Genomic DNA, 19,707 nt, shown 5'->3' on the forward strand with positions numbered 1-19,707 from the left:
GAGAATTGGATAAGCTGGCCTTAAGAGTTTATTGCACTGAGAAAATATAGATACAAAACACCCAACTTTTATCAGAATGTAAACGAACGATGAATTTCAATAAAGTATTTTACATTTATGTGACGTTACACCTCCAAGTTCCAAGCTAAACATGTATACATGCTAACAAGGAAATTATAAACCCGATGTAAAATACCATGATTAAGTACTGACCTTTAAAGATGTGTCATCATCAAGCCATCTATATAAGAAGCCTATCTGAATGACCAAACCTGCATTTGTCTAATAATAATAATAATAATAATAATAATAACAATAATGATAATGTGTGTTTGTGCATTAGCATTAGATACAGTTTTAAAGCTTTAAATTGCACTTTCCTTTGGAAACAATCACAAATTCTCTTTAGAAGTGTAAAGATTACATTGATACATATTATTCAAATCAGAGAGAATGTATTAGCCCAAATATCTACAGCAGAGAGCACAGCACAGATAGCCCATTAAGATATAAGCTGAGAAATATTGCAAGGAATGAAAGACTATTTTACACAAATCAGAGGCATCCGAGGTTTAAAATGAACATAGAAGGCATATAATCTGCATTAATGTGTGGTTAGACTTACGTTCAGAAATCCATTTTTGTGTTCTATGGCAATTTATGTGCTTAAATGAGCTTCAAAAAGCTGTCAGTAACATGACAAGGTACATTCTTGATACCATGGTAAGGGGTTAAAACACAGGGAATTTAACAAGCTAAGAAACATATATATGAACAGCTCTTCCTGTGTGCAAACATATTTGCAGGGTCAACATGATGACTGATAGCCAACCGGCGCCTGCTGATAGTTTAGCCTGGTCTTTATACGGGCTCCATGAGGAGCTCTTCCATGTCCGATCCCTCCAGCTCACGAAACGCAGCATGAGAGCCAATCACAAACAGCGTTGCTCCTGGGAAGATGAATTATAGCAGTATAAAATGGATGTGAAGAGAAAGTAACAAAGAAGAAGGTTTTTCTTACAAATGCGTGAACAAGATTTAGGTTCCACTATTAGAGAAATGTTAGCATTGCAGACAGCAGTGGAATATGTTCAATTATATTTCCAAAATCAGAAAAACACAATAACATTTTTTTTAAAACAAAGATTCAAAAGAGTAACACAGAACAAGTATAATGTGGTTTGGTTTACCAAGAACCCAAAACACGGCAGCGCCAGCTCCGGCTAACCAGAACGCAGGCAGAGAAATGGCTCCAGCCAGGCTCATCTGGTGAGGCGTAGTCAACTCTTTGCCTGGTTTGAGAACACAAATTATGACAGCAATTAAAGACTCCATAAAAATGAAGATGTTTTATTTTCTCAAACTAAAATCTTACATAAATTTAGCTTATTCTTCACTAAACTGACATCTTTTGTGGTTTACTGAGAACTGTAATAGTAGAGAACAATAATTTGCGGGCAGAAACAGGTTGCTTCATTAACCCATTGATTTAATTTCTATACACAACAATTTAGAGGTAATAAAAAAATAAAAAAAAAAATAAATAGATGAATAAAGATATACAACTTAAAGTTTGATGTTTAATTATTCGAGCTAGCTTTATCTTAAAGTAGCTGCTCAAAAAAACATTTATATTACTTGCCGGTGATTCAACAAGCAGGTATTTATGTGATTGTCCGAGTTATTTGAGACACTTTTACTCACCGAGCACAACCAGTTTAGACTCCAAAGATTTGATGTGAATGATGTAAAAGGCACCGGCAAACACAGCCAAGGCGATCAGTAGCATGGGCGAGCTGATGCTGAAGAGAGGAAACATCAACAGTCCAATCGTTTATTACAGTGTATCAGCTGAAAATTTCATTCCTTTCTTTCTTTTTTTACTACCGCTTCCCTTTTTCCCCGTTTCTCATTGGCCTAACCAGATTTATGAGCTCCGAACAAAGTCGTGTTTTGGGCTTACATGCAGTAGAGGATAAGCCCCAAGAAGATGAAGGTGTAGTTGCTGTTGTAAATTTCCACATTTTTCACCACCCTCTTGCACAAGTCTCCAAAGTTGCGGGGTTTTGAAAACTTGCGCTGGTCTACAAAACTGGCCCAAGGTCGAATGGATAATCGGCGCTTGTCGAACCACTCTTTAGCCATGCTAGCTGAGATGCCTTTGGGAAGCCAGAGCCTATGAAATAAGATGAAGACATTAAGAACCAGAAACATTAAGAGGAGTTATGACATGTGCAAAATTTATATTATCACTTGGTGGCTCATTAAGCTTACAAACATTAGTAGCAGGTATAACAGATGCAGAAGCACATGTCAGCTCTATTGTGTGATAAATCTGAGATAGACAAACACATTTAAACTCATACTTTGCCAGGATTCCTGTGCCTCCTGTGCCTGTAGGATGAGCATCCTCAGCTGTGAACAGATCTCCTGCCTTGCTGTCCATGTCCACTTGACAGTTCTCCCCCTTTGGCACTCCAGATGGCATGTACACAGTCTGCTGTCAGACAACTGCAAGGAAGAAAACACAGAATGTAAATACCAGTTGTAAAACATTTCCATCACTAATTCTCAAGTCCCTCTAGAAGCAAATCTCACCAATGGATAGAAATGTTGAAATGCCACAGTTATTTTGATTCTAGGAAGTTAGGCAGTTATTTTGATTCATTATCAAATTTTAATTTTCATCAAAATGTAAAAACTTCCAAGATTCAAAAAGACAAAAGATAAAAAACAAACAAACACTACAATCAAACTGACTTGGTCTCAAGATAAGGTTGAAAGAAAAAAAAAAAAAAAAGCTTTCTTCCCCTACACAACAACACTGGTGGATGAAGTAAGACTCATATAGGTTTAAAGTTATGATTCTCTGACTCATATTTTTGCTGCCAATGCCTTTTATTTTTTGTTATTCCTGAGCAGCTCATTAAAAAAAGTATTTTAAGCTTGACTATAATAAACCTCAATTAGCAAACCAGATTAAATTTATTTCAGGGGTGCCAATTTGTTTTTATATACACACACACAAAAAAATCCTGCTATGCAATTTTGCACATACTTATGATGTTGACTCCCAATAGACGTTTATATTTAGCAACATAAGTTGTTTTAAACCATCATATTATAACACCAAAATCTGGGCATGAAACTCAGTAGAAGTAAGATAGAATACATGTGACTGAAAGTGAGGCAGACGTAACAGTGAAGCTGGAAGGAGTGGAGGCTCAGGGTCATGGATGTGGAGGATATAATCAGCGAGATAGAGGAAATCTGATCTGCTGTGGTTACCCCTAAAGAGAACAGTCAAAAGGAGAAGAAGGGCACCATTCTGGCACCACTTAATTGATTCCCTCTCTTTGTTTATATCCATATAAATGGTTAACTAAAGTATTTATAAACAGGTCAGCCAGTGTAGAATGAAGTTCGTGACCAACACCAGTTTTTATATTCCTGCATTTCTCAGTCCTGTCGTTCCCAGAGGTTGAAGAAACAACACTCAACACAAAAGACCGAGCTTAGCAACAGTAGGCAGAGGAAAATGTTCGTCAGCAAAAGGGCTTGGTCAATGCCACATCATTAAACATACGCCCGGATATTCGACAACATTTCCAAGGAATACTCACTTATTTTATTTTTAATTTGTCAAGAATCCTAACTGAATGACATTTTTAAACCCCGGTATGTAGTCCATCATAACTCCTAGTTGTTCTTAATAACTCTTGTTGTTCAAATTCCGTCGCAGCTAGCTTCTCTGCTAATAACCACTCCAGTCGAAGCGGATTTATGATTTTATCGTAGCCCAACTTTACACACCTAAATAAAATGAACCGAAATAAAAATGAACAATATCAACTGCCAAATTTACAATGGTTTAATTACATATACTCACAGCAGGAGATGAGTTTAATGGGACTGCCTCAGACCTTTTGTTGCTGTTTTAGTTTACGGATATGATGTGGCTCTTATTTGCCTTCCTTGTTGTTGTTCCTAGCTGCCTTGGTTCCAAACACCGCCACCTACTGACAGCATCCAGCAGTTTTCCCTCTGCTACGTTTGGGTGTAGCCTGCTGCAGTACATATTCTTGTGCTTATATGCTTATGGACACTACGCTGCAAAGCTCGCTTAAAGTACTGATTTGTTTTTGTTTTGGTTTGTTTTTTTTTCATGTGGAAGCTAAGACAAAAAAAGTAAAACGAAAAAAAAAAAACAGGGGGGGGGGGGGGGGCGCCCTTGAATCAGCTGTCTTTACTGACTTGATCAATACGATAAAGTGACTGTTTATGAAAAACTGTCTTCAGATCAGTTCAAAAGATCAGCGAGAGCAAAAACGTGACTGGGTGTCGCCGTGGAAGTCAGGGGGCTGTGATTGGTCAATTCCTCAGCGTTGACGTAGTGCAGAACTGCACGTTGCTGTGGAAGTTACTAGATCATTCAACCCACCCGGAGGTGAGTCGCCCCCAGTTACTTTGGGTTTCTTGATTAATATCCCGTTAAAATGCTTTGAATATTAATCTACTGGTGCTTTTTTCACGCTTTCATGTATGTGACCCAATGCTTGTCGATACTACAGCCAATTTAAAGCTGAAGTAAGCTAACGTTAGTAGCTAGCAAGCGATATCCATTTCTGTTCTTTGTATTTATCGGTAATGCATATAGAGGAAAAATATATACATATATTTTAACCCTATAGTTACTGTTATATGTTTCAGTGCGTATATAGAAATGTAGCACACCTGTTAATTTCAGGTTTGTTATTTGGCTAAATCGCTGTTTGCATTGCAGTTCTTGATGTTTGTTATGCTTTTTTCCACAGATAAACGTGACTGGTTACATAACTTGTCAAAGGGGAAAATTTTGCTCCACCGGTTGTTACTGGGCGTCTGAAGAACGGCTAATATCTTTGGCTTCCAACTGGTTAGTGTACGTTTCTGAGCGTAAATGGAAATAAAGTGGTTATAAGGGGGTTCTCCGTTACGCGTTTAAAAACTGTTTCGAGCTGAGGGTGAAAATGGTGAAAATGGCAAGGACTGCTGAGCTAGCTGATGCAGCCATATAATGGTAGAGACTAGAGAACGGGCGTAACGCTGCAGTATTACGCCAACATGATCATTGACTGTGTTACATGGCACAAACGGCTTGCTATGTTTTATAGATGAATACAGTTTAGTGGTTAATGCAGTTTATATGTAGCTACACGGGATTTGTTGGAGCGGCGTTTTATAGCTTAAACAGCGACACAGATGACATTGTTTAGTGTATGTAATGCAATTAAAAGTAGGAGTATAGAACATGGAAGGAACTCGAGGTCAAGCCTGTTAAATGAGAATTGCAGCCTTTACAGGAACGCTGAGTACAATGCATTGTGTACTGAAAAGTAAAAATGTCAACAAATGCAGTGAAAACAGCCCCGTTTCTCTGACATATTGTCCAGCTACCTAGTTTTTACCTGAAGAAGATGTCAATGTCTCACTAAAAGCTTCATCATCCATTGGTTCGATTAGTTGTACTTTGGCTACAGTTACGCTAGAGTTAAAGCTGCAGGTCCTCTAGTGAATTTGGCTTTCAGGCTAGAAAATATGGCACACTCTTCAGCTTTAGCTCTATTTTTGTTTGACCAGGTGTAAATGCAGATTAGATGTGTTGCTTTGGACTTTGCACTACAAGTGTTAGAGAGAGTTTTTAAAAAACATGTAACCACACCTGAAAATGCTTTCAGCATTCTACCGCTACCTTTGCCCTGTCATTTGTTCCTCTTCAGTATGTAGCATTATTGACATCTTGTTTTCTTTCTTTCTCTAACCCAGTTTTTTTTTTTCTGGCACCAGAATTTGGTGCTGATTAACAGTAGCACTGACATATTTTGGTTGGTTCCCTCAACAGCACCAGCTCAGTACCCAACCCTACTTATCTGGTTTATATGGTTACTCAGATGTATCTTGTTAGACATCAAAAAACTTTAATAGTAATTGTTCTTCTATTTGTTTTTGTAGTCTTATCACTGGCTGAAACGTGGGAAAGGTCCATAGCCAAATCCTGACCATGGCTGCAGTGCATCATCAAGGGTACCCACTCAGGGATTCACTGTACTGGGATGAAACAGAGTGCCTCAACTACTATGGGATGTTGTCTCTCCATGAAGTCTTTGAAGTAGTTGGTTCTCAGCTGACCGAGACTGACATTGAAGTCCTGTCATTCCTTCTGAATGAAACTTGCTCCGCGACACATCCTCTCGATCCCGCAGGCTGGACAGTTGAACCCCGTGAGGACAATCCAGATGATCCAGGTGTGGCCCCAAGTCCACAGCTACTAAAAGCATGGCAGCAATTAAAGCCTACGGGGTCACAGCAGCCCTTTTTGGACCCAAAACCCAAGAGTGGCCTTGAGCTGTTGCTACAGCTCGAGAGGAGAGGATACTTTAGTGATGGAAACCTGGCACCACTACTGCAACTTCTAAGAGTCCTTACCCGTCATGACCTGCTACCCTCAGTGTCCCACAAGAAAAGGAGGACAGGTGAGGATCTTGAGATTATGTCCTGCTGTAGTTGATCTCAAATAGTTTGCCATTATGTGTTTTTTATGCTTTTCAGTTTCTCCAGAGAGAATTGGACAGAGGTATGAGATAGAAAGCACAGAGTCGGTGTGTACTTCTGGAATAAGTAGCAGCTGCAGGGAGACCGAAACTCCTCTTACATCTTTCGCACATCAATTAGAAACTGGTAAGTTTACTGCTCTTTAGTATTTGGCCAAACTGAAGTACGTTCTTAAGTGTCTTCAAGCTGATTAATGATGATTTGAAAACGTGTGTGTGTGTGTGTGTACCAGATTCTTTTGTGGTTCAGAATTGGCCTTCTTTAGCCTGATTGACTCTGCTTATATGCAAAATATAAATTAAGGCATGGAAGCTGCTACTTTTTTTCCCACATAAATCGGTGCCTTTTGTGTATTTCTGACTATTATATATGTCAGTGATTATTATCCTAATTAAAATAATAATATTTAAAAAATAATTTTTGGTGGTTAAAACCTTTTTCTTTTTTCTTTTTTTTTGGTCTGTGTCTTGTGTGGGGAAGAACGCTGTGTACGCACCATGATCTTAACAGGCATTTTTCTTGTTGAAAGTTGTGATCAAATATCAGCAGTAAAATTTCGATGAAAAGCTAAAAATAGTCCTTTGCTGTTATTTTTGTCTTGCATCCCTGAACTCAGTCAATATGTTTTCTGTCAGGTATTTACACTCCTGTGGCTGGGCCATGTGCAAGTAGGCGGAGGAAGAAGAGGGGAAATGGCTGGAGCCGTAAGTCCAAGAAAACAAGCAGGCAAAGTCATCCTCTGCCTCCACCACCAGCGCCACAAAAAGTTTCCTGTGGTAAGTGCAACTCATGCATTTTCAAAGTGTCTTTCTTTTTATTTATTTTTTTGTTTTTTCTCTTGTCTTCTGTGGTACCTTCATCCTGCTATTTACCCCTGCTGCTCATTTTTCCTTCTTTAAACAGACGAGAATATAATTTTCAGCCTATTAACACCTCCCTGGCATCATCATATTTCCTGTTTAGTTTCTTCAATTCTGATGTTGTTTATCTATGCTAAATCTTGAATGCCAAAATGTTTAAAAATGCATAAAAGCGCCAAGTTCATGCTTAAGAAGATTCGTGTTTAAAAGTTAGCATACAATTTAACATGTTATTTGTAGACTTGGGAGAAATGGACAAATTAAATAGCAGTAGGGATGGTAATTGATAAGAATTTAGTAATTCCGATTTCTTTATCGATTTTGCTTATTGATTCGGTTCCTTATCGATTTCTCATTGCCTCCACTTTGAGAGTCGCCAGCACTTCTAAGCAGCATATCAAATTCATGCAAATTAATTGCGTACGTAATTAACTAGGTGGTGAAATGTTTGTGCATGTTGGAGGCATTTCCCCTCTTTGTTGTGATCAGTGTTGGGGTCACTACTCAAAAAAATAAATTTAAAAAGTTGTTGCACATATTTCACAGAACACTTTTCTTAAAAGTAATGCAGTACGTTATTTAATTACTTCCAGGAGAAAGACATTTGTTATACTACTTGTTACATTACTTTAGTGTTACTCTGTAAAATGATCTGAAACTGACCGTCTCATAATCACAAATCCTAATAAGGACAAACGTGATCTTTCTCTTAGTATTTAGGTATGAACACAAAGCCGACAATGCAAGTCGAAGATAAAAAACCATCACCAAGAGACTTTAAAGCAATCGTCTTGGTGATTCCACTGTAGAAACGGAGACTGCAGTATGACTGCTCATCAGTTTGTTACCTGTTGAAGTTCAGCAGTGGCTGCTTCACTATAACTAATGGCTCACTTTATCATGGTGCTGGGCTTAAGTCAGCATTCACTCAGCTTTAGCATCACTCTGAGTTCCTCTTAGTAGGGCTGCATGATTTTGCATAAAATGAGAATCACGATTTTTTGGCTTAGAATTGAGATCACGATTCTCTTTTCCAGTATAAATATTTATTGCACTTATTAACTGCACATCAACTTCGTAACAGTTGAGACTCAACATAAAAACAATAAGTAAACATAAAAACAACAAATGTCTCACGTTTTGTTGTTGCCGCAAAATATCGTACTGCTTGAAATTCCGTCTCCACCGTTGCTCGACACTGCGTGTATAGAGCAGGTAGTGCAACAATAGAAAAATAGTTGCGGGACGGCACTGTGTAGCGTTTGTCTAGGGTGTTGATCATTTTCCTAAATCCCTCGTTTTGCACAGTGTTGATGGGAGCCATATCTTTGGTCAGGTGATAAGTGATAGCCTCCGTAATTTCTTTGTGCCTGCGGGAGTTCGACGGGTATAGGGAAGCGCTGTATAAGGTTCCCGTTATTGATGTTTGGGTGGTTGACCGGGACGGATTTTCTCCTGTCACTTTCTCGTCATCCCTGATGTGCTCTCTGTTGTTTTTTCCCTGCTAATTTTAGCATCACATGGCACAGCTTCTGTATCACGTGGTATAAGGCTCCGCCCTTGTCATTTGTTGAGCAGGAAGAGTGAGCGCTTGTTTTCATGCAGAGTACGTCCCGGATCAAAATGCGGTACAGTCGTCGTGGAAATGGGAAATGAGATCGCACATAAGTATGAATCGAGATCGCGATTTTCTAACGATTAATCGTGCAGCCCTACCGCTTAGCTTAGCGTTAGCATGCTGTGCTTGCGGAATGTTGAAGTTGCGTTAACAGTATAAGGCAGTTGTTTCTGTCCCAGTCTCCACTTTACCATTGCGCTCTCATCCTTTTATACAATAAAAAATAAAAGAAATGTCCATATTCACGTCATAAACTGCACTACTGTTTTCCTCCTATTACACATAAACTAAATCAGCTGAATGTAGCAAGAGTGCAAGAACGGATAAGCAGGGTCGATAGGCAGGCAGACTAACGATTTGAAGGAAGTAGACTACTGGGAACCAGTTCTTGACAAGAACCAGTTCTCGATTCCCATCCCTAAATAGCACAGAGCGGTACACTAGATTCACACCTACTTATAAAAATGTGGAAGATGGTGTTCTTGCAAAGGCCACTGTACTTTACCTCTTCCTGGAGCTGCACAGAGTCCAAACATGTTCCAGGGTTGAGGAAACTTTTATTTTCCTTCTGTTTTGTTTTTCAACCCAGTGTCACATTTGGTGAAAAATCCGGACTGCAATATTGCCTAAAGCTCTCTGTGCTGTACAGACCACAGCGCTCATACTTTTTATGTTAGTACCAAATGTGCTTAAAAATCCTAGAGCTACTTTTAAGTCTGAGAACTCAATGTGATGCGCTTCCCTTTGATTTTTTTTTTTTTTTTAAAGCATTTCCACATTATGTTTTTGTTGGTACACTATGATCTTGTTGAGACTTAATGATAACCCTTTAACTGTCGTTTTTAAACATACAACATCAGAGTTTTGTTGCCTTATCAGTTTCTCCCTGTGGGAGTCCTTTATATTCTTTTCCCTTCATTCCACCTCTCTTTTCTCTAACCTTTTGGACTATGTTCAGCTGCTGCTGTTGATAAGAATGCTCACTGGTAGGCTGTGTCTTGTCCTTTTTTGTTTTTTGTTTTATTCCCTTTTCTTTCAATATAAGTGTCCAGTCCAATCACTACCAGATAGAGCCATTGTTCTGCTTTATTGCTAAGCTTGAACCAGAGTGGTTCTGACAACTGTCAAACCTTACATATCCCCCAAAAATCACTTTTTAGCAGTTGTTTGAAACTGTCTTAACGCCACTGAAAAGCTGCACTATGTAATCCATTGTCAACGTCCTTGCCCATATTTCCACTACTACCTGCCTTTAAGAAATCAATGGTAGTTTGTCTTGGTACAAAAAGACAGATAACACTAACATCAGTTTCCCTTTTGTGTGAAGTTTGCTTAGTCATTCATGTAGACTTTCCCAAACTTCTTTTGAATGTCCATCTTTGCCTGTTGGTCAGAAATATTCATTACAACAAAAGCCCGATGATTCTCACTTCATTCAAAAAATAAAAGAAGAAGAAATCATTAAGGACAGCCTTTCTTAGCTACTCAGGATGAGTGATGTGCCTGTGACTATGAACTGTTGCTGTCTTGACTCCACATTTGATTCCACCAGGTTGACTCAAGAATGTGACTCAGATCGAGTAACCTAAGACACAATGGATCATGGAGACTGAGGAACAAAACAAAAAAGTCTGTCACTCCACTCTGTCTGCACATACTGCAGTGTGCGCGATCAACTCAGTCATGCGCTCTCTCACAAGTCTGGGCCGATGCCTAAGGTAAAAGAGGCTCTCCCCCTTGTTACAGCAGGGGTTGGTGCTGCCACTTTGCTCTGTATACGATGCTTGTGTATCATAATGTAGCTGCTCCTTACCCTGTCTCCTTCAGAAAACATAATCTGCTTTAACAGAAAAAATCATCCTGTAATGTTCTCTAGTCTTGTGCACTGTGGAAGAAAAAAAGCTTCTATTTGAGATTTTTAGCTTCCTGCCTATTAATGACAAGAGTTATTGGTGTCAGTGTTTCACAGAACTACCAGAGTCCTCAGCAGTAAGTCTCAAACCCAAAGACTGTACAGTGATCTTGGGAAAACCTTGAGTCAGTTTGATTTTACTCAAAGCATACCGAAAGGGGAAGCGTGTAACGAAAGTATTTTAAATTCCCCAATATTTGAAATCACGGGAACTTAACATATTTTCACAAATATGTCCAGCAGAAATTCCAGTAAATGTGAGTAAGGCTTGGGAAAAGAATGAAACTAACTTCTTCCAACCAGATGACCAGATGCTTTATATGGGCAAGAATAGGACATTGAATTAGGCATAGCTGAAAACCTTTAGCTGTAAAGAAAACTAAACCGTTAGCCACACTGACAACATAGCCACTCATCACATTGTCTAACCTTAATTTACGTACACAACCTGGGAAACCAATGCAGCACAGTTCAATCTTACAGGAAAATTAAGTTGGCAGCGTAGTAGCCGAGGAAAAATACAGCAAGTATGTGTACTGTCAGAGTCAGTCTGTCCTCCATTTTAGAGCTGCCATTTCAGATTTTCCTGCAGAACTTTTCACAGTTAATTAAACTTTTCATCGTATGAAGGGTGGTGAATGCCTTCGTTGTACAACAGCCAGTTCTCTCTCTGGAAAGACCTAATTGGTCAGTCTCTAGTCATGGGCTAAAGCCTAAAAAGAGAGCTGAGAGAAGTTGCACAAGTCTAGTTTTGTCTTGGACAACATGCAGAAAGATTATTGTGGAAGCTTACAGAAAAATGTCTGCTTAACTTTGCTACTTTAATAAAATTCAGTAGCCTGTCAAGGAAGCCACCAGACTTAAAGCAAATTGCTCCAGCCTACTATTGTTCAGTCTGAATGATTCATATTCTGAAATGGCCACTGTGCACCAGCCCTGACCTTTGCTCATGTTACACAGTACAGTTTCTAAATGTTATTAAAGAGGATGACACCAGATGAAATCATGGAGGTTTTTAGCTGTGGTGAAAGTTTCAGTAGTAATGCAGAAGTGAAAGCTGTTCTGGTCATTTATTAAAAAAACGTAATGTCTGATGCCTAACCCAAACAGAGATTTAGGTTATATTTGACTGAGGTCATGGTGAGATAAATTAGGATTTACAAAATAAAATTAGAACAAGTACACTGAAGAGTTTAACTCAAAGTGGAAACAGAAATGTGTTGGACATGTTTGTGAAAATGCGAGTCAGCACTGCATATGAACCCATTGGAGACGTGCAAGGCTTATAAATGGCTGCCCTGTGAATTGAACTGACTCATATTATTTTGGCAAACTGAAACATCACGATGCCAGTTCTGGATGCTCAAGAGACAAAAAAAAAAATCCTAATTGGGCATAGAGTCCTGTTCTGTAAGGCCATGTATTCAATTGCACCAAATCTAAAATGGCTGCCAACAGACAGCTCTTTAAAAAAAAGAAAAAAATGTCCATGTAACCTTTACTCAAGCCGTTCTGGGGAAAATCACCGAACAGTGCTCTGCTGAAGGAAGCTCATGCTGTATCTTATCTCTGTGCCCTGTGAGAGCCCTGGTGTGCGTTTGTCAAGATGGAGCAGAGATAGATAGGGCAGTTCAGTCCAATGCTGGCCCATAGCATTTGAACAGACCTCAAATACTCTTTCTTGTCACCATTCATCATCTCTTAGGTCATTTTCAGTGAAGTATCTCAATTACATTCTGACAATGACAACTGCTGTTACAAATGTCTTAAAGGTGTTTGCACATTCAGCTCAGTAGTGTTTTTGTGTCTAAATGGGGTGCTTGTGAAGGCCCTTCCTTGGTTTAATGAGCACTGTTGATTAACGGTGCGGCACAAATAAAGGGCCGGAAGATAAGGTTAAGAGATTTGGTCAAGGTAAGGGTAATCCAAGTATCCCATTTAGATTTTACCTTGTTATAGTTCAGAGCAGTAAATGCATTTCTGAGCTGATTAATTTGCCAATGCAAACTATTGGCCTTACTGAAGCCTCATTAAAACTAAGAAGTGACTGCTGTGCCATGCCTGCTTGATGTTGGGGGAGGAACAGTCCATTTAACCACTATGCAACCCACTTGTGCTTGTCTGTTTCTCTCCTTTGTCTGTGTTCGCAGTTCTAAACAGAGCACCCTGTGTGTCAGGAAAACTATATCCTCACACACAAAGAGAAGGAGAGAATGAACAGTAAATATTCAAACTACACAAAACGGTACAGAGGATTTATGTTTTTTTTTTTTTTTTTTTAAACTATAGGGAAAAAGTTCTTCAGGCAGACACAGATATTTTGCCTGTCTCTCAATACCCCCCTAACTCTCCACTCTCTTGGTCAGTTGTTCAACAGAAAAACGGATCGATAAAGAGTTGAAGCTCTCCGTGCCAAGTGACTCCTCGTAAATGGGTACTTAAACTTTTTCTCTTTTCCCCCCTCCCTCCTTTTGGTGGGGTGAGATGAGGAGCCAAACGGACTTGGTGTTTAAAGTGAGAAAATGAAAGCTGTGGTTCCTAATGTCCTGTCTAAGTGGATGTCTCTATGTGTGATGAAGCGTGAAGTGCTCTGTAACCCTAACAAAATGACTATCACTGTGTTCCTGTGCTTTTAAATGGCCTCCTCACTGTCACTATCTCTGCCTCCATCCTCCTCAGTATGAAATGGGAAGGCAAAATGGAGGACATCCATAAATAGAGTAATTGCATGAAGGGCAGGTGTTTATTGTACCCTCAGCCCTCACACACTCTATAATGATCCAAAAAGGTCAAATTGTTAATGGTGCTCGAACTTCATATTTTCCTCTGTCCATACTGAATATTGTATAAAGTTAGATTATGTGTAGTCTGTTTAATCTTCTATGATAGTTCACACCTCAAAACACAAAAATGCTCAAACTGCAAATTTATCCATGTGCTTGCCACAACGATGGATACGTAATCTTTTTTTATATAACTTCATTAAATCACAATGGACTCCTGCTAGTGATCAACAAGTGTGAGTTTCGAAGTCAACACAAATCTGTTGGGGTGAAAAACTGTAGCTTATTGTGTTGAAAACGTATGTGACTCGGACTGCAGCGGGTTTCCTTCAGGATTTCTCAGGAGTTTTGCTGCATTCAATTTACCCTCTACCTTCAGAAGCTGCTGCAGCGAAGCCTCCACACAGCATGACGCAGCCACCATCACACTTGTGGGGATAATGTGTTTGTAGTGGTGAGGAGTTACTGACTTGTGAAAGCAGTGGGCAGAATTCATAAAATAAGCCTAATTCCACGTGGATCCTCCACTTTTGTAATGCCAGCTTCCTCTATAGTAGCCCGTTGGTTTTATAGGTAGTGTTTCCATGTCAGCTTTAGGATTGTGTAGACCTCCTGTAGACATCTTGGTGCTCTTCTTCACTAAATGTTGCACAAGTACAGTGTGCTCTATAGAGATGAGCAAATTTTTTCATGATATTAAACTGATGAGTCATGTGACTTAGCTTTTCTCTAAGTAATACTTTAGAGTGACAAATCACTCAAGTGTTTGTAATGCATTTATAGTACTAGCCCAACTTTTTTTTTTAAATATTAAATGAACATATAAAGGGAATGAATAGTTTTTACAGATGTTTTACATTCTGTGATGATGATCTTTGGTGCAACAGTTTTTCTATGTGTCTGGCTTCTGTATTGCCAATGAATTTACCACAAAAGTTATTTTAGTCTAACACAATTTATTGAAACATTGTAACACAGACATGATTTAATAAACAAAACTTGAACTATAATCGAAGGTTTCTTTAAAAAAATCTTGACATTTTATATTTTTGTACCATAAATCCCTTTTGAAGAAAACATTCTTCCTTCATTCAAATGATTTTCATGTAAAAACTACACATTTTAAACATGGCTTAAAATGTGTTGATTTAGTGTCCCCTTCTAACAAGTCGTCTGTTTTTATAGTAATCTAATTACAGACTTGTGGGGCATGAATGCAAAGCCAGTTTGCTTATTGCTCTTCTACAAATGTTAAGAGATGCAAAATCAATGGTTTAATTCAACATTTGCATTTCTAATGTTGGCATTTTCCAAACTTTATCCCTCTTGAGTCTCGCGCCATTCCCTATAGCCCCAAACAAAACATGGCTGCAAGAGGGGTGGATGTGACTCAAGTCAAAGCGTGTGTTAAAGTGTACACTAATCCTCTGGTACATACATGAAGAAGAGTTCAAGACAGTCTCGTAATCATGCTTACCTTATACTCTGGGTTTTTGTCAGAGGCAAGCGTGAGTTTATTAGAAGTACCTCTGGGTCCATTTCATTCAAACATTTGTGATGTGACCATGTGCTGCTTATTCCTTCAAAATTAAGTATTTCATGTTGTAGCATTTAAAGCTGATTTGATTTTTTTTTCCTTTGAGCCATTTTGTTTATTTTTAGTCACAGTGCTCCTTTGTAAGTTTTTTTTTTCTTCCTTATTTGCTTCATAAAATGTCATCATGCATTCAGATGCAAATATGAAAAAGCAGCTTCTGCACATGAATTCAGTGAGACTCTTAATGCGAATGTTTCTGGAAGAAATGTTGCTGGTAAATACTGTTTACATCTGCTAAAGGGGTTTGAATGGGAGAAATGGATTTTTGTTGCAGCAAAAGTCGTCAGAAGCTGATTTCCCACTTGGAGCTCTGGATTAATGACATGGGAGATGATCTCAGCGTTGCTCTTGCTCAGTACAGTATGTATCCTCTAATCTTTCTCGCTGTGCTGTTGCATGACCACCAATCCTGTTACTACGGAACTCCAGACGCTATCTATTCTCAGCCTTACCCATTTTGATCTGAATGAATCTGCCCTTTATAAACACCTGTCAGGAACAAAAGCCACTCCCGGGCTTGTCACTGCTGAGTTGTTTTTGTTACCCCCGCTGCGATATTTGCTCAGGGTGCCAAGTTCATTTAATCATATTCAGTATACAAACGCTACAGCCGTGATTTATGAGGACCATGCTGGCTGTCGTACAGAAAATTCTCATGCACCAGCGTCTTCTGATTCAGTCATGTTGCTAAAAACCATAAGTACCTAAAAAGGAATTGTCCATCCAAAAAAAGAAAAGGGATCTACACAGCCGGATGAGCTAAAGACGATTTCTCTCAGTGCTCTGAATATCTTTCACTGAAACAGACGAGAGGGGCTTGTAGCTGTATTGAGCACAAAAGTTCACATGGGTTGGTCTAAGTCCATTGCCCTTCGTAAATAATTTGCCCTGTTCCACCACCGTATTCACTTACTTTGTCATGATTTGGTAAAATCAAATATTTAAGTCCAGTTAGTACTCCTACAATCTCTTTTTGCTTGATGTCTTGCACAAAGTTGAATGAGCCATCTTTTAACATTGTTTTCATGTTTGTTTCTTTCTCTCCCCCGTCTTTGTTTCAACTTCATCACCCCTCCTTTTCTGTCATGGGCCTATCCATTCTTTTCTCTTTTTTTTTTTTTTTTTTTTCCTTTTCTGGGTAACCTTCACTTTCCTCCTTCCTTTTTCACTTCCCCTCTGCTCTTCCTACCATTACTCTCTCTCCTCACTGCCACTCACCCTTTTGTCCATCATTACTTCCTCCTCCCTCTGCCATTATCAGATATCCGCCTGCGTGTCCGGGCGGAATACCTGGAGCACGAATCGGCATTACGCAACGGCGTCGCCTCGGACAAGCGGCAGCCACTGGAGCGGCAGTTTGAGTTGTTCAGTCAAGCGAGTTCGCTGCTGCGTGCCAGAGACCTGGGATCCATCGTCTGCGACATCAAGTTCACGGAGCTGGCCAACCTCGAGGCTTTCTGGAGTGACTACCTGAGCGGAGCTCTGCTGGAGGCCCTGAAGGGAGTATTCATCACGGACTCTCTGAGGAACGCAGCGGGCTCCGAAGGCATGCGCCTGCTGATCAGTGTGGACCAAGACGACTACGAGGAGGGCCGAAGGCTGCTGAGAGCTAAGAAAATGATGTCATCCAGTAATGATGGGCACCCAGAGACTCACTGGGATTCATAAACTGATCAGACTCTCTGGGGTGTATTATATTAAACTTAAAGAAGAGAAAAGGGAGGAATGTAATTAATAATGGGTACAGGCAAGCTTGGAAGCATTTGAGGCCTCCATTTGTTGCATTCCATTTAATGACCACTAGATGGCAGAACTCACCATTGGTTCTTTTGTGTTCATAAGGAGCCTTTCTTTTTGCCTTTTCTTTTTTTTTTTTTTTAAGAACTGTCAAATTTTAGTTGGAAGTGTATTATTTGTAAATGAAATATAAATAATAATGTATCACTGTATTTTTTTTTTCTTTGGATTCATGCACAGGTGCTACATCAGGATGACACAGGATATATCGAGATTTTTTTCTTAGTCTCTGAGAACTGGAACAAGCAAGCCTGTGTCACCAGATCAAGTGGTAAGCCCCTCACAGCTTTATCTGTCTTACAAAATAGGGTTAAGGCAACTGGGCTACCACAAATGATGTAAAATACTAAGTTTTGGTTGACGCAAACACATAAAGCACATGGGTGTCCCTACCTCCTTATTTAACTAACTTTTTTTTTTTTTTTTTTAATGTGTAACCATGGACATTTCAGATTCCAGCATGAGTTTAAAATTCCCAAATCCAAAAAGATCAATTTAACCAGAACGTCAAGATTGACTGTTGGATACTTCTTTGGGGGTTTGGAAAATAATAATAGCTTTAACTGACAATTATTTTTATTGGATTCTGTTAAAAGTATAAAGTAACCTGCCAATAAAAGTTTCTGGTCTTCAAAGAAAAAATTAGATGTGGAAAAGTGGGCTGCTCTCACAACAGATTGACCCAACTTTGGATAGAGTCCACATCTATATCTAGATAACAAACACTGGAATTTCCAGCCCTGTGTACCATGATAACCCAACTTGTGATTGCTGTGGTCAGTGGATACAGCAGTTGCCAGTAGATGACAGCAGTGATTAGGGCTGGGTCTCAACAGACCATGGAAGATTCATCATCACAAGCTTGTCAACGGCAGCCCGGATAATGCAGCAGTGGCTTGTGTCCGGGTTTCCAGCAAGGCCTCAGCAAGTGCTTCTCTCAGCAAGTAAGGCACAGGACAGTGCATCGGTCAATAGAAGTGATGTTGGGGAGATCAAAATCAAAAGTGCACATCCCAGCTCCACTCAGCCCTGCTATGTAGGCCCAGTAGAGTGGCTCATGGACAGCTGTCGACTCACCCTGCTGGAACTAATGCCTGGACTTCACTCATAGAAGACGATCAATAAGCCCCTTCACTCTAAGTCCCTTCATACAGGCACGACTTAAGCAGGCAGACACTGTCTGAAGTGCAGGTCTCTGCAGGACCGGGCACAGAAAAGGACAATGGACAGATTTCCATGTTTACTTTTGTGTGTATTTGTTAAAGGAATTAATTAATGTGTGTTTGTATTCTTTCATGAGAAGAAAGATTAATTCAATCAGGGGAACATTTTTGTTAAAGAAATTTACTTTATGAAGGTCAATTCTTTTTGTGGAAATCTTTATAAATAAGAAATAATTTCCTGTGAATAATAAAGAGTTTTGATGGCCTAAAGCTGTTTACATTTATTACCTGTTTGCGTCTCTGAAACTATCACCACTTGTAATCTGAAATTGTCTCCCAACTCTGAGGTTATTTTGAGCAGTTGTTTGAAAATTACGTGCCCTCCCCCTGCCCTGAAATGGTCTGAAGTGCTCCATTGAATGCAGGTCATCGTGGATCATGTCCTTAATTAGTTCTTGCTTTAAGATATCGGCATGATGAAACCCAAGAATAGCGTGTACCTCTAACATGTTAGTAATTCAACTGCTGTTTCTGGTTTGGCCACTTTAATTTCTTCTTCCATTTATGTGCTAAATTAATTGGACATGAAACCATTTTTTTCCCATCTCTAACATAATTTCCTATTGATGGCACCTAAAGTGTAACTGTAAATAATAACGGTATCATGTTTATTTAAGGTTATTTAAAGCTTTAACATTTAACCCTCACATATTGATCATGTTCTGTCCCTCCACAAAAAAAACAAACATTTGTTATCACAAGCTATTGCTTCACACTTTACTAAGACATGAAAGCCTAACAGCGATAATTCATGTCATGTCTATATTTTAATATTATTATATTCAAAGTGAAAATGGTGTGTAGAACTGTTAGGATCTATTATATAACCTCGTATAACCATTACATGGTTGTACAATAACATCAGAAGAGTTAAACACTGGTCTCACTTCTATGTCATAAAAATGTCATAAGTACAATTTATAAATACAAAACTTGACCCAACTAGTCTGTGGATTCAAAGCAGTGGTAAGAAACCTTGTGTGTGTGTTTTGAACACACATACACTTGCTGAAATGGCAGCTCAGGTCCCTCCATAGTCTTATGACCCTCACAGTCTTTCTTTTTATGTCTGTTTTAATATCGGCTCAGAATAAATAGATTATTATTTGATAAATGGCCTGTATTGTATAGCGCTTTACTAGTCCCTAAGGACCCCAAAGCGCTTTACATATCCAGTCACCCACCCGTTCACACACTGGTGATGGCAAGCCACCCTGGGGCGCACTGACAGAGGCGAGGCTGCTGGACACTGGCGCCACCGGGCCCTCTGACCACCACCAGTAGGCAACGGGTGAAGTGTCTTGCCCACCGACACAACGACCGAGA

General features: G+C 39.4%; 2 protein-coding genes across 7 annotated transcripts; one reads left to right on the forward strand and one right to left on the reverse strand.

Moving 5' to 3' along the window:
- Window positions 1–10: 10 nt before the first annotated feature.
- On the reverse strand, window positions 11–4,043 carry rabac1 (Rab acceptor 1 (prenylated)). Its single transcript, XM_004550874.5, has 6 exons — window positions 3,890–4,043; window positions 2,367–2,511; window positions 1,964–2,176; window positions 1,705–1,802; window positions 1,191–1,292; window positions 11–950 (listed from the first exon to the last, which is right to left on the reverse strand). The coding sequence occupies exons 2-6, from the start codon at window positions 2,486–2,488 to the stop codon at window positions 862–864; spliced, it is 624 nt and encodes a 207-aa protein (XP_004550931.1). The 5' UTR covers window positions 2,489–2,511; window positions 3,890–4,043; the 3' UTR covers window positions 11–861.
- Window positions 4,044–4,317: 274 nt separating this feature from the next.
- Window positions 4,318–18,591, forward strand: dedd1 (death effector domain-containing 1). 6 transcript variants are annotated; one of them, XM_004550878.6, is made up of 6 exons: window positions 4,318–4,447; window positions 4,815–4,921; window positions 5,992–6,512; window positions 6,589–6,717; window positions 7,227–7,367; window positions 16,623–18,591. In XM_004550878.6, the coding sequence occupies exons 3-6, from the start codon at window positions 6,041–6,043 to the stop codon at window positions 17,027–17,029; spliced, it is 1,149 nt and encodes a 382-aa protein (XP_004550935.1). In that variant the 5' UTR covers window positions 4,318–4,447; window positions 4,815–4,921; window positions 5,992–6,040; the 3' UTR covers window positions 17,030–18,591. The 6 variants fall into 6 exon arrangements, with proteins under 6 accessions (XP_004550935.1, XP_004550932.1, XP_004550936.1 ...); XM_004550875.6 differs by having other exon boundaries at window positions 4,815–4,915; XM_004550879.6 differs by having other exon boundaries at window positions 4,815–4,915; window positions 6,598–6,717.
- Window positions 18,592–19,707: the final 1,116 nt, after the last annotated feature.

The sequence above is a fragment of the Maylandia zebra genome, linkage group LG11, assembly GCF_041146795.1.
Source record: "Maylandia zebra isolate NMK-2024a linkage group LG11, Mzebra_GT3a, whole genome shotgun sequence".
Classification (NCBI taxonomy): Eukaryota; Metazoa; Chordata; class Actinopteri; order Cichliformes; family Cichlidae; genus Maylandia; species Maylandia zebra.

What these genes read in the sequence shown, in the direction of transcription:
- rabac1 (XM_004550874.5), bottom strand. Translation starts at nt 2,488, where the DNA reads ATGCCATCTGGAGTGCCAAAGGGGGAGAACTGTCAAGTGGACATGGAC. An exon ending in GGCACAGGAATCCTGGCAAA is followed by an intron (nt 2,177 to 2,366) that starts GTATGAGTTTAA and finishes CTTATTTCATAG; the next exon opens with GCTCTGGCTTCCCAAAGGCA. An exon ending in GGGCTTATCCTCTACTGCAT is followed by an intron (nt 1,803 to 1,963) that starts GTAAGCCCAAAA and finishes TCCTCTCTTCAG; the next exon opens with CATCAGCTCGCCCATGCTAC.
- dedd1 (XM_004550878.6), top strand. Translation starts at nt 6,041, where the DNA reads ATGGCTGCAGTGCATCATCAAGGGTACCCACTCAGGGATTCACTGTAC. An exon ending in CCACAAGAAAAGGAGGACAG is followed by an intron (nt 6,513 to 6,588) that starts GTGAGGATCTTG and finishes TATGCTTTTCAG; the next exon opens with TTTCTCCAGAGAGAATTGGA. An exon ending in CGCACATCAATTAGAAACTG is followed by an intron (nt 6,718 to 7,226) that starts GTAAGTTTACTG and finishes GTTTTCTGTCAG; the next exon opens with GTATTTACACTCCTGTGGCT.